This window comes from Sciurus carolinensis, chromosome 12 (assembly GCF_902686445.1).
Source record: "Sciurus carolinensis chromosome 12, mSciCar1.2, whole genome shotgun sequence".
Classification (NCBI taxonomy): Eukaryota; Metazoa; Chordata; class Mammalia; order Rodentia; family Sciuridae; genus Sciurus; species Sciurus carolinensis.
Window position 1 is genome coordinate 28,622,725 of NC_062224.1, and position 13,187 is coordinate 28,635,911.

The window sequence follows — 13,187 nt, forward strand, 5'->3', positions numbered from 1 at the left end:
TAGCACTTTCCTCCACGTTCTGAGCATTTGAAAGATATCCTTTTGGTTTTAATAGGGAGCATTTCTTAGCATTCTCGGCCATGAGGCCTATTTAATAACTAATATGGTATGCAAAATGTAAGACACTCACACAAAACACTCAGACTCAAAGCTCTGCCCTCAAAGTATGTGCATTTTAAAATAAATTATTTGCAGGTCAAAGGAATGTAAGCACCAGAGCAGAAGATCCAACCTGGGTGCTCTGTCTAGAAATCAGCATTCATGCCATGGATACCCCATGCCTGTCCATAAATGCACACAATGCCATTTGTGCTATCAAGGTTATTTGATTCCTTGAAATGTGTCCTGTAGTCCTGATCTTCCAAAGTTCCTTTTGGAATTCTATTTAAGGGAATTGTCTAGAAGGGGCATATAATTATTAATGGAAAAAAGGGAAAGATTTGACAGAATGCATACAAGATGCTGAACCTTAGTGTGATGTACTTTGATCCACAACTGCAAAGGAATATTGTAGTACAGGAGCTTGTAGAATATGCTTTCTCCTCAATATCTTATGAACATTTCACAAACTTTTAAATTGCTTTTCCTTATCTGAGAGTTATGATATCTCCTTACCACAAGGGCATACGTATGGATAAACAAGTCCCCACAGGATGCCTTTTGTCATATTTTGAAACACAAGGTTATCAAATTAGGAATTAGTAAAGAAAGAATATGGTGGGTAAGATGTTCTTATTTAAAACAGGGAAACTATAAACTCCTTAGGTCAAGGATTTGGAGATTAGTTATCTCATGAGCAAGATAATGTTCTGACTTTAGAAATACAGTAATATTCTGACTACCAGGGAAACCTGCCTGATCATGCCTTAACAAAGACATGATCTTTCACGTGCCACTGTGTAGAAGAACAGGAGTTAACAGAGATGCTGCCAGAAGGGAGGAACCACTACAGATGAGAAGAAGACAAAAAATCACAGTAATTATAGCAATACAAATGAGTTAGTGTTTTGCAAACAAATATTAGAGAGAGACTACAAAGTGTGAAAAGGCAGAGATATAATAAGATTTGAGAAATGGAGCAGAAGATTGAAAACAGGTGTTAGACACAGAATTTCTGGGGCTGAAAACCAGAGGTAGGCAGAAGCATGCTTATAAGTTTTTGCATTTCAGAGATGTCAGACTACTATGGCTACAGCAGATGAATGATGGAAACCAAGTGCCCAAGACATGGGGAACAATGGAGTACTGGAGTACACACAATCCATAAGGTCCTTCAGTTATTAACATGAGTTGTTCTGGATAAAGTGACCCAAAGGCATGGCTATAATTTTAAAAAGATTAAGCACACATACATACACATACCTATATGTACATGCATATATGTAATAGCACGCATATGTCACATTTATATAATAACATACTCACAAATAAAATTTTGACGTATATTCATACATTCAGAATGTTTCAATGTGGCTCGATAAAAGATAACCAAAATTAAATTCTTGTTCTTGAACTAATGGTCAACAGGTGCTAAGAAGGAATTCTGTGGAAGTCACTGGTCATTTTTCCCTCATATCTCCTTTATAAGTACCCCTTTTCAGATCCCCTCTCCCTTCATCCAGAAGGTCTGGGAACCTCGTGGAAAGGCTAGGGATGGAAAACACACCTCACTGCCACAGACAGGCTTAGGAAAAAGGAAGCAGATCTGCAGTGCAAACTTCCCATTTCCAAGATAAATTGCAAAATGTTGAGGGCATTCATCATAAAATCATGTTTGTAAGATCATAAAAGATGAGAAAGACCTACCACACCATTCCATTTTAAATTCTGGAAGTCTCTGGGCAAAAAATACTCCCTTCTGAGTAGGACCCAAACTGGTAGGACCCTAGGGAAACCTGTTTGCCTATATTGGTGTTCCTGAGCAAGTAAATTAAAATCATAAAACAAAATAAAAAGGAGCAATAAATCTGTTTGTTACAGAACTGGTTTAAGTATTTAAAAAAAGAAAAAAGAGTCCAGCATCGTGGTGCACACCTGTAATCCTAACAACTCAGGAGAGGGAGGCAGGAGGATCTCATGTTTGAGGCTGGCCTCAGTAACTTAGTGAGATCTTTTCTTAAAATAAAAAAAAATAAAAAAGGACTAGAGATGTAGCTCAGTGGTAAAGTGCGCCCAGGTTCAATCTCCCTTACCCAAAACAAAACAAAATCAAAAAAGTCCTAGCTGCTAGCTTCATCAGTCAAGTCCATTCAAGCAGTTTGCTCCTATATAGTGGTCCTTAAATAGCTAGTGTAACATTTATCAACTAACTCTGTCTAATGATATTAAACTTTAAGCACATTTTATCACTACTGAGGTTATCAAGGAGGAATGTCGATACATAGAGGGGCAACAGAAGGAAATGTAATGGTCAACTTCTCAGGGGAGCTATCCTAAGGATATTCCAACTGCAACCATTGGTCAGGATGGTCCCTTCAGCTCCAGAGTCCACCACGTTTTACTATTGATTCTCAAGCCGCATGGTTTCTGGTCATCGTCTCTCAATTCCATTTTGCTTACTCCAGTTCCAACCAACATGTTAAACTCATAACCATGTTCTGGTCCTTGTCATCATGCAGAACTGCTCCCCTGAAACCTCAGCCTTCAGTTGCCCAATCTGATCACATGACCTCTTTCTACTTTTGCTACTCACCTGCTGTATATATTCACCCACTTCACTGAAGCCTCCAGTTATTTGCCCTGCTGTGCTATTCCTGGATATCTGCCTATTTCTCTCAATACCTCTTCACTCCAGCCTGATTCCATGACACTCATGTCAATTCCTCCTTTATTTCTCTATCACCCATATCTTTTCAGATAGAATCCCAACCCCAGATCTGACTGTTCCGATGTTCTCTTTCTACCCACAAAGTTTCTCTGGTCCTATTCCAAAAACTCAAATTTTTTGCTGAGGGAACAATCCCCCAAACGTGTGTTGTGGAAATATACAGTCATTGCAGCATGGTTTCCAGCCTTCATTGGGTCTCTCATGTCCCCCTCATTCGCCGACAGCCATGCCTTGCCTTTATTCACCTAAGATCCTTCCCTGGATCCACTCCTTCTTTTTCAGGAGATGACCATGTCTACCTCAGAGGGGCACTATAAAACATGTGGTTATGTGGCCTTGGTTTCCTGTTCCTCTCACTAAGACATTTCTCTGCATCCACACCATTGCTTGCTTTGCATTCATTCAATTCAATGGAGAAAATCATCCTTTCAACTGACTTTCTATTTGCTCTCCAGATTCCATCTGTTAGTCTTGTAAGGACCTTGATCTATATTTCTTATCTGTCTAGATTTTTTAAAGTGAACCTCTATTGAACACTTCTGCACTCAGAAACTTTGTGTACTCTATTTCATATAAATTCCACAATTATCCTGTGCAATACCATTGCTTCCCTGGGTCCATTCTTTCTGTCTCTGTCTCTCTCTGCTCTTGCTCTTCACCTCTTAATGGACATTTCCTGTGATCCTGTGTTATCTTCTAACTTCAGCCCCACCTCCCTGCATCCTTCTTTCTCACCTCCTCATTCCTCAAGGCCATACTTACTGACCATGAAAGGAGGGACTCAACAGATACTTTCAGTCTTGATCTCTTTTGATCTGCCATATATGACAGGTGTTTAACCCCTTCATCCTTAAGCACACTTCTCTATGGACTTAAACAACAAAATTTTCTCTGATACTATCAATTTGAAAACCTTTTCACCTCTCCTTGAATGGTTTTTCCTAACTCTATCCTTCAAATGTCCAGGTCCCCAGGTCTCCACCCTCATCTTTTCTCTGAGTGATCTCATTCATTCTCTTGGATCAAACTATCACTTACAAACCAATGAGGTCAAAATTTATGTCCCAGCCCAAATCAGACACAAATTTATGTCTCTGCCCTGAGACTTACATTCTTATCTTAGGACCCCACCCACAAGATAACAATACTTCTAAAGTCTTCATTATCAGGCCCAAATCTATTTTTCATTCAATCTTCATATGACCATGTGACCAGGACCAAACTGGGCAGTCATTCTTAACTCCTGAAATTTTCTACATGATTGCAAAGCATGATTTCCATTATTGTTTGCTTTATCACAAATTAGGAAATTTCAGGAGGTTGCATTTTCCGTGATGTTTCATGTTTTGACATTATATTTTTAACATTTAAGTTGCAACCACACTTTTAATGAGTCCTTTAAATGAAGCATTTCAGTTAATAATTGTAGAAAGTCATGACTTTATTGTGGTCAACCTGGAATAGAAACAGCTTATTTCATCAGGGGAAAGAGGAGGAAAATGTCTTTTGTTCTCATACTGTCATGGTAGGGGTTGAGTATTATCTGTTTTTTGTCAGTTGCCCATCTGCACTGAACTTCTAAGGCTCTGCTAAGCCTTAGCCTACTTAGGATGACTCATTTTCTCCTTGAAATAATATATAGAGATTTCCTCCCTGAAACAGCTCAGATATATTTTTCTCTGTAAGTCTGTGGTTCAGTCTGCTTACTGTTTTCTGAATCTTTGTTAATACTCACCCAGATATGAAAATCCAAAAGGACTGATAAGAGAGAACACTATGAGGGATTTTATCATATTTACCTTCTTATTCTTTTGTTATCATTGGGCATATCAATATCTGGATTGAATTGGTAATTAAGAAATTCAGTACCAAAGAGATCATATTCCAAGTAGCAGCCAAGTTGAGCAAACTCCATTAGCTCCTTCTTATCGAGTAGAGACCTAGAGACAATAAAATAGACATCTAGTTATTATTAAGAGCATATTCTCCACATACACAGATTAGAAGTTTTAAACATGCTATGTACTAGATAAGTCAACCAAAAGAAGTTTTGAGTTGCTTCTGATGATGTGACTGTAAAATAGTAAGTTCAGTTCCTTTTGAAGAAACAAAAGAACTTTCCTACCTAAAAGGGAGCTTTTGCTTCTAAAATATACGGGAAACATATGGCTTATTTGAACAATGCTGGCATTTCTGAAAAATAATTTTGTAAACCTCCTTTATAACTGTCTTTAGGATATGTTTCACATTCTTCTGAAAATCTTTAATGGGTCAAATTTTCATCTTCTAAGGATTGCTGTGAATAGTGCAAATGATCAAGGAAAATTTGGCATTGGGTCTGGTGAATTAGGTGAGTAGTACTAACCTGGGTGAAATAGGAAGTGTAACTGTAATGGTAGCAGGGAGATTTCCTTGTGAAGATTATAAAGGGGCTCTAGAATTAATTCCAAAGCCTATGTGAATATCACTTCAAATTTTTATCAGGGACCATAATTATACAAATATACATGTTTGAATCAATTTGTTTTAAAAATAAGATCTATTATCTTATGGTAAATTTTGTGGACGTTGTCTCATTTTAATGGGTATATTAAAATAACTCTATTTTAGGATACAGCTAAGTACATCAGTGGGAAAAGAGAAATGTAAGATAAGTACAGGTTATGGATGGGGAATAGGATATGGAACAAGAGTAGATTATCTCAACAAATGTAGATTATAAAAACTAAAAATGGATGCACTAAAGTAACTCCAAAATACCATTGTAGGCATTAAATCACAGAAAAATAAGCATAACCATCCTGCTGGAGGGCAATGTGAAAAAATTGTGAGGGAAAAGCACTGCTTAGACATGAATTGAAGGGAGTCCAGGACCTAGAAAAGGAAGTGATTGTTTGGTATCCAAAATTGGCCTGCAGAAGAGTTGGCAATGCGGGTCATTGCCACGTTTGGCTTTGATCCATGCCGATATTCCATCACTTTGGCAACTCCAGGATGCAAGAGTTAACACACTATTAAATATCTATAAATCTACTTCTAAGAGGTCGGATGTATTTTTAAAGTTTTTCTTCCAAACCATGGCAGGACAAGTGAAGCTTCCGTGTATCACAGGTGCGAGGGGCCTCTGCTTTCCTGGGATATTTCCAGGGAGTCGACTATTAACTTTCTTCTATTCATAATTCATAGTTCACAGTACTGTTTTAGGAAGAGAGGCTAAAAAATCTTCCCTTTATATTCTAAAATATGCATTAGTACCATGTTATCTTCTATCAATACTACTCTTTCCCCATCTTCTTACCATGGAGACCGTCTTTTGCTTCCAAAATTACTAGGCTAAAAGAATATCTATTTTTCTATAGTAAACATGTTCTGTTTTTCCCAAAGAGCCATGCTTAAAAACAAAATATACACAATCAAAATAGCATAAGGGAGAAGAAATAAGTTTAGTATTCTCCCTTATGAGTCAATTTGATTTGATTTGTTGATTACCCAATATGAGCAAGGTGGGGGAAGTAAGGAGGCAGATGGTAGTACCAATAGGGTGGCTCAGACTCTTATTTCTGTTTCTAATGCCTTTTTCCTTCTTTTTCTCTAACATTCTAAAACTAAGTTTTCTAAAGTGATATATTGAGGTACATACTTAGTGAAAAGTAAAAATGTAAAAATCCTAGGAAAATCTTTAGCCTTAGTTCCAATTGAAAATAAAAGGTAAAGTTGCCTATCATCATAATAATAGCTAACAATTTAAGAACTTACTATGTGTCTGGTATTTTGCTAAGTGCCATACATTTATTATATCAATACTCACCACAATTCTATTGGGTTTCAATTTCACTGATGAAGAAACTAGTACTGGAGAGATAAGATTCACTCAAAATGATATGCTAAATTCCTTTAAATTCATTCTAAGGCTGGAACCTATTCTCTTAAATATCATATTATATGTATTTCCTATTCTTGTTTTTTCACTCAGTAGATATTTTCCAGAATTATGGTGCACACAGTGTATCTTAATTTTTACTTTGAGATTTGATTTCCAAGATACCCTGAATGACATTTGAAAAATGGAGAATTTACCATCAAAGGGGTAAGGGGTAAGGAAGTATGGGGTAAGGAAGTGAAAATCACAGAAAATCAAGAAAAGATTAGCTTGTAGAGATCTTTAATTGCCAAGTCAGAGTGTAACTACATAAAAAAGCAAGATTTATAGTTATTTTGGACAAATGGAACAGAATTGTCAAAGGAGAAAGAACCATTTTAGTCTTGATGGTTGTTTTCTTTTTTCCTATGAACCTCACATTGGTCTAGACTCCTTGCATATATTTAGAGGCACAGAACCACCTTCCATCACCAGACCTGACCTGCTGCCTGCATTTGATTTCCACTTGGATGTCTAATTGTTCAAGCATAACATGTCCCCATATGAATCCTCCATCCACCACCCAAACTGGCTGCTCTAATACCTTTCTCTGTCTCAATTGGTGGCAACTCTGTTATGGTTTGGATAAATGTCGCCCAAAGGATCCTGTGTTAAAGGCTTGGTCTCCAGCCCATAGCACTACTGGGAGGTGCTAGAACATTTAAAAGGTAGGGCCTAGTGGGGGTCTTCCAGTCATTGGGGGGTGTGCCCTTGAAGAAGATATTGGAACCCCAGCCCCATCCCCTTCCCCTCTTTCATATCCCAGCCATGAGAGGAGCCACTGTGCAATGTCATGTGCTTCCACCATGATGTGCGACTCCCTCCACCAGAGGACTAAAAGCAATGTGTTCACCAGATCATGGACTGGGCCTCCAACTGTCAGTCAAAATCAACTTTTCTATTTAGTAGATGATTTATCTCAATAATTTGCTACAGAAATTAATGGAAACCTGACCAACACAACTCCATTCTACCTGCTCAGGCCAAAAACCCTGTGGTCACTCTTGACCATTTTCCTTCTCCCAAATTCCACATTTAATTGACCAGGATAGCCTCTTGGCTCAGCCTTCAAAATGCAACTTTCAAAATTGCCTCCCTTGTTGCCCTCCAGGTTCAAGTCACCACAGTTTCATGCAGGATCCCTTCCTACAATAGAGTCCTGACTGCTCTCTTAGCTTCTACCTTTGCTCTACTACTGTCTGTTCTTTTTTTTTTTTTTTTTTTGATGTTGGGGGGCTGTGGGGACTAGGGATTGTACCCAGGGGTGCTTAACCACTGAGCCACATCCCCAGGCTTTTTAAAATATTTTATTTAGAGACAGGGTCTCACTGAGTTGCTCAGGGCCTTGCTAAGTTGCTGAGACTGGCCTTGAACTCTTGATCCTCCTGTCTCAGTCTTCCAAGTCACTGAGATTACAGGCATGACCCACCATGTCTGGCTAATTACTGTCTATTCTAATAGCAATGAAAGTGCCATCTCTACACCTAAGTCAGATCAAACCTCTTCTGTGCTCAAAACCCACCAGTGACTCCCCAATTTCCCTCAGAGTGAAAACCAAGGTCTTATGATAAGCTGCAATGCCCTTGTGGTATCTTTAAATATGGTCTTCCAAAAGTCTCATCGAAAATGAATGGGGACTAGAGGGGTCCAATTCTCCACAAGGATACATAAATGTTATATTGTAAATGTGTCATTATCTTGTAAATGTTGTCTGAAGAATGTCACCATATGTAGAGATCTCCTTCTGGAGGAAGACTAGTACTGTCCAATGAGATCCATGTACACATGTGAGTTTCAAAACAAACAGATCCTGAGAATTCTTACCCTGTAGAGAAGTATACAGAAAGGAGTGTGACTTTCCAGGTGTTGTGGGCACACACCTGTCATCCTGGTGACTTGGACTGAGACAGGAGGATCAGAAGTTCAAGGCCAGTCTGGGTAACTTACAAGACCCTGTCTCAAAATAAAAACTAAAATTGCTAGGTGTGTAGTTCAGTTGTGGAGTGCTTGCCTAGTATGCCTAGGGTCCTGGGTTCCATCCCTGGTACCACATGTACACACACACACACACACACACACACACAAAGAAGAAAAAAGGAGTGTGACTTTGAGGGAACTGGTTCATCTGTAAAATTTTCTTTAAAATTTTATAGTCATATGTAGTGGAGAAGATTTCTTTAGAAGGAAAGCAATTAGGTGGATATTTTGGAAATTAGAAAAATGTAGTTGAAAAAGAAGGGCAGACAAATTTGGTGTCATTACAAATGTATATCTCTGTATGTTTTTATTACTATTTTTTACTACCAAGCAATTAAGAAATGCATTCATTTAAATTCTTCTTATGAAAGAAAGAAACAGTGCAAAATCCATGGGAAGGAACCAGTTTAAATGATAATGCATATTTTTCAAAGGAAAGTAGTAAAAAAAAATAAGGAATTTGGCATTGGATGATAATAAGGAGTAGGGTGGGAAATGTAGGTGATGCCAGAAAATAACACCTAATCATCACCAGTTTTTAAATACAGATCTAGCTCTTTTAATCCTTACAAAAGTAACATGAAGAAGGTATGAACGTCCCCATCTTACAGAAGAGAAAACTAAGTCTCAGAAAAGGTAAGTAACTCAGCTTTTTAATTGAGAGGTTGTGAGGAAGCCTAGATTACTTTTGTGTGTGGGAACTATGTTCTTAAACCAGTCCTGTCTATGATGAGGCATGCACCCACCAGACCAGATCCACTCTACCTCACCAGATCTTATTCCATGGAGAACTATGCACCATCATAACACCAAGGAGCTCCCTGCTCCCTTATCTAACAAGGTGACTTAGTTACATGACATTGCCACCCGTTGGATGACTTCCAGAGACTGCCAATGTGCCACCTGACATTTCATTTATGCAAGTGCATTTTTTTTTCACTTGGAGAAAGGATTGACCCCAAATGTCAGTATGGCACAATGGGAAAAAAGACTCTGCTTGATGTCCTTCAGATGAGGATAAGCAGAGGTCTTGCACTTCCTAGACATCAGTGATCTCACAGCACATCACATCAAAGAGAAGCTAATCTCAGTCAGCCTCCCGCATTCCATATTCCACACCCGTGAATAATTCTATTCTTTCCTATGCTGATCTTTCCCAGATTTTAAGGTAGGTCTTTTTCACATCATACCCTAAACAGTGAGGTGAATGTGACATACAGAAGAGCTACTGCGGTTCACACTGAAGAAAAATCCCTTCTTCAGGGAGGATAAAATAATTGCAATGTCACTAATGAAATATCTTGGGCTTTCCTTACAGGAAAGTGAAATTTTTGTATTAAGTATTTGTTCTTATCATTCATAGGATATAATTTCTTCTACTGCATATTTTATACTTTGGCTCTTCAACTAATAAATTGGTATCACATATATAATATGTAATAAATTGATACATATTTATAAGGAACAGACATAAATTTCGCAAAAACATGTTGCCATCAGCCTAGAAAATGGTATCTGAATTGATTTAGCTATCTTCATTTTCTGAATATACATATCACATACCTAGTGTCTTAAGGCTAGAATTAAAACACAAGACATTGACTGCATTTTTCAACCCCTTTTATACTCTAGATCTTTTCCATGTGCTGAGAGGTTTAGTTTAATGTCAAAATGCCCTCTGAGTTAAATGATAATTAAGACAGAGGTCTTGAGTTCTCCAGGTAGAGAGAACTAAGCAGCAGAGGGGAGGCTGTGATTCGTGGGTGATGAGTGTGCTGATAACCACACCTACCACTTGTCTCAAGCTTTACAGTTTCAAAGAACTCCCAAATACATTATTTTATTCCACACATTCAAATACATCTCTGTAAATTAATTCAGAAAACATCTGTTATCACCTATCTGGTGCCATCCTCTGTGTTTGGAATACAAATATGAATAAGAAACTTGAGCTCCTATCTCAGGGGACTTAAAGACTGTGAAAGAAGATAGATATTTAAACTAATGATTACAATTGTGTTGAAAGCTTTTATAGTACAAATAAACACAAAATATTATGAAAGAACAATGAATGAAGTAATTCATTTGTGTTAGTCTTGAAGTGTACTATTCATATAATGTGCCATGAGGTTCCAGTGTTGGGTGATGGATGGACATTCCATAGGAACATCTATTGAGAGTCAAAAAATAGTTTACTATTCTTGAATATAAGGCTGACAGAGGTAAAGTATAAGAGGGAAGAAACCTACATTCATACATCCACCCATCTGCCCATCCATCCAACCATTCATTTTATAAGAAATTGTCAATCACCTACTTACTATGAAGCATGAGCTGGAAAACAAAGACAAATAACCCACAGTTCTATTCTTCAAGAGTTCAATGTTTACTGGGGAAAAGAGACATGGAAACAAATAATTGCTATACAGAATTTACTAAATGTAATAAGGAGAATACTTTCAGGAACTGGACTAGCAAAGAGAAAAAGATAACAAACACAGCTTGGCTGTTTCAGTAAAATAATCAAAGAGAGGAAAGCCTTTGGTGAGTTGAATACCGAAGAAAGACTGCGAGATTATGGGGGAATGAAGTAGGGCATTCACAGCGGAGGTCTAATGTGTGGGGGAAGCTGTAAGAATGACCAGGTCATGGCACTCAAAGACATGATCTGTGTGGCTTTAGCCTAAATTCTGCTTCATTCCTGGAGAATGATGGGAGAGGGGGATGGAGAAGTGGAGAATCTAGAGCATAAGCAACTCATCAAAAGGTTTTAGGTCAATAATCAGATTTACACATGGAGAAGTGATCAATCTGGTGGTTTTTGGAGGTGAGTTTCTGGAAGAAGTCCAAGGGAGTGGAATGGTTCCCTTCTGGAAACTCCCAAGAGATAAGATGAAAGATGAGGGCCTGAATTCAGGTTGTAACAGAGGAATAGGAAGCATTGTATTTGGAGAGCTTTGTGAGGTAGACAAGTCTTATCACGTGGGGGTGGGTGCAGGGAAGAGAGGAATTTAGCTAGACCATTGGGTGAACAGTACTGCCATTGACCAGAATAGGGAAAGGAGGAGCAGGAATTAGTGAGGGGCACTGGCAACAGAAAGACAGGGATGAAGGAGGAAACTCAAGGGCATGTTTTGGACAAATGATTAACACTATTAAATGATATCAAGAACATGGAAGGAGTAGACTCTGAAACTCATTTAAAAAACTGGTTAAATAATTATGACAAATGACAATGGTATTGCAGAAATGAAGAAACTAAAGCATGGATCTTTTAAGTGATCCACAACCCAGGTATTCCAACTCTAGTCTTTGCATTATGCGGTGCTAACTGCATGGTCAGCCGTTAGCCATTCCAATCTGTGAATTCCTGGGCCGGATGCTGGGTACCATCAGGGCAGCTGTTTTGTTCACTCAGTAGGTTAGGGCCTGAAAAATGGCAAAGCATGGAACACAGACCCTGCTAAAACTTTCACCCTCAATCAAGTAATTTTTAAAAATTGGCACATAAACGCAATAATACTCTTATGACTGATTCATGTAATAGTGAATTTGAAAGACTTACTTTTGTAAAAACTATCAAAAAAGTAATTCCAAAAATACTCCATTCCCTGCACCCTCAAATTTCTCAATTAAAAACCAATGGATGTACAAATGTACAAATAGAATTATATGAAATTCTTTATTATTATTATTCTATGTTATTTTTAGCAGTTTTCAACTGTGGCTTAAAAGAATTACTAAACCAGAAATACTCACCTAATAACCTAAAATGAATTTTAAAATATTTTCATGCAATTTTAAAGAAGTTAATAAATTGTCACAAGCTAATGCTTATAATCTAATTTACTCTAGTCTAATAAATTCAACATTGACAGTTGCAAAACATTCTTCATGTATATTCCTACACTGCTAATGGCAGCTCCATTTAAAAGATAAACTCTAAAAAGTTATTATTATTATTTATTTATTTTATATTTTTTGTGGTGCTGGAGATTGAACCCATGCTAAGCTCTACCACTGAGTTAAATCAACAGTCCCTAAAAAAATTCTTAATTGATGGGTTTCACTTCACTTTATTTCAACTAATTAAAAACAAATTTAATTAATTTAAAAAATTTAAATGTCAAAAATGATATGTGATTGCAACATTGCCAATTATTTTAAAAAACATAATTTGCTACTTCAATTAAATATTTACCAAGAATTTTGCTTTCACCTAAATTCAATGATGCATTCACATAATGTACCAGTTTATGCCTATAGATAGATAGATATTTTAAAGATTCACTTCTGCTTTTTATAGGATTTCTTTTTCATTAAGCCATTACTTTAAGGGAAGAGAACTTAAAATATTAGCAATTAACTGGGAATAAAAAAAAATAGAAAATTTATTCAGATTGCCATTATCTATATTTTATCAAGTGTCTTCTGCCCACACTTTTCAGTTCTCTGACTGCTTAA

General features: G+C 37.3%; 1 protein-coding gene across 3 annotated transcripts in view; it reads right to left on the reverse strand.

Annotated features, from left to right (window-relative positions):
* The window catches only part of Pter (phosphotriesterase related), a 59,791-nt gene that overhangs the window by 2,429 nt on the left and 44,175 nt on the right, over window positions 1-13,187 (reverse strand). For all 3 annotated transcript variants that reach the window (XM_047521204.1, XM_047521206.1, XM_047521205.1), the window contains one exon: window positions 4,627-4,767. In XM_047521204.1, coding sequence (XP_047377160.1) covers window positions 4,627-4,767 — 141 coding nt within the window. The remainder of the gene's footprint in view (window positions 1-4,626; window positions 4,768-13,187) is intronic.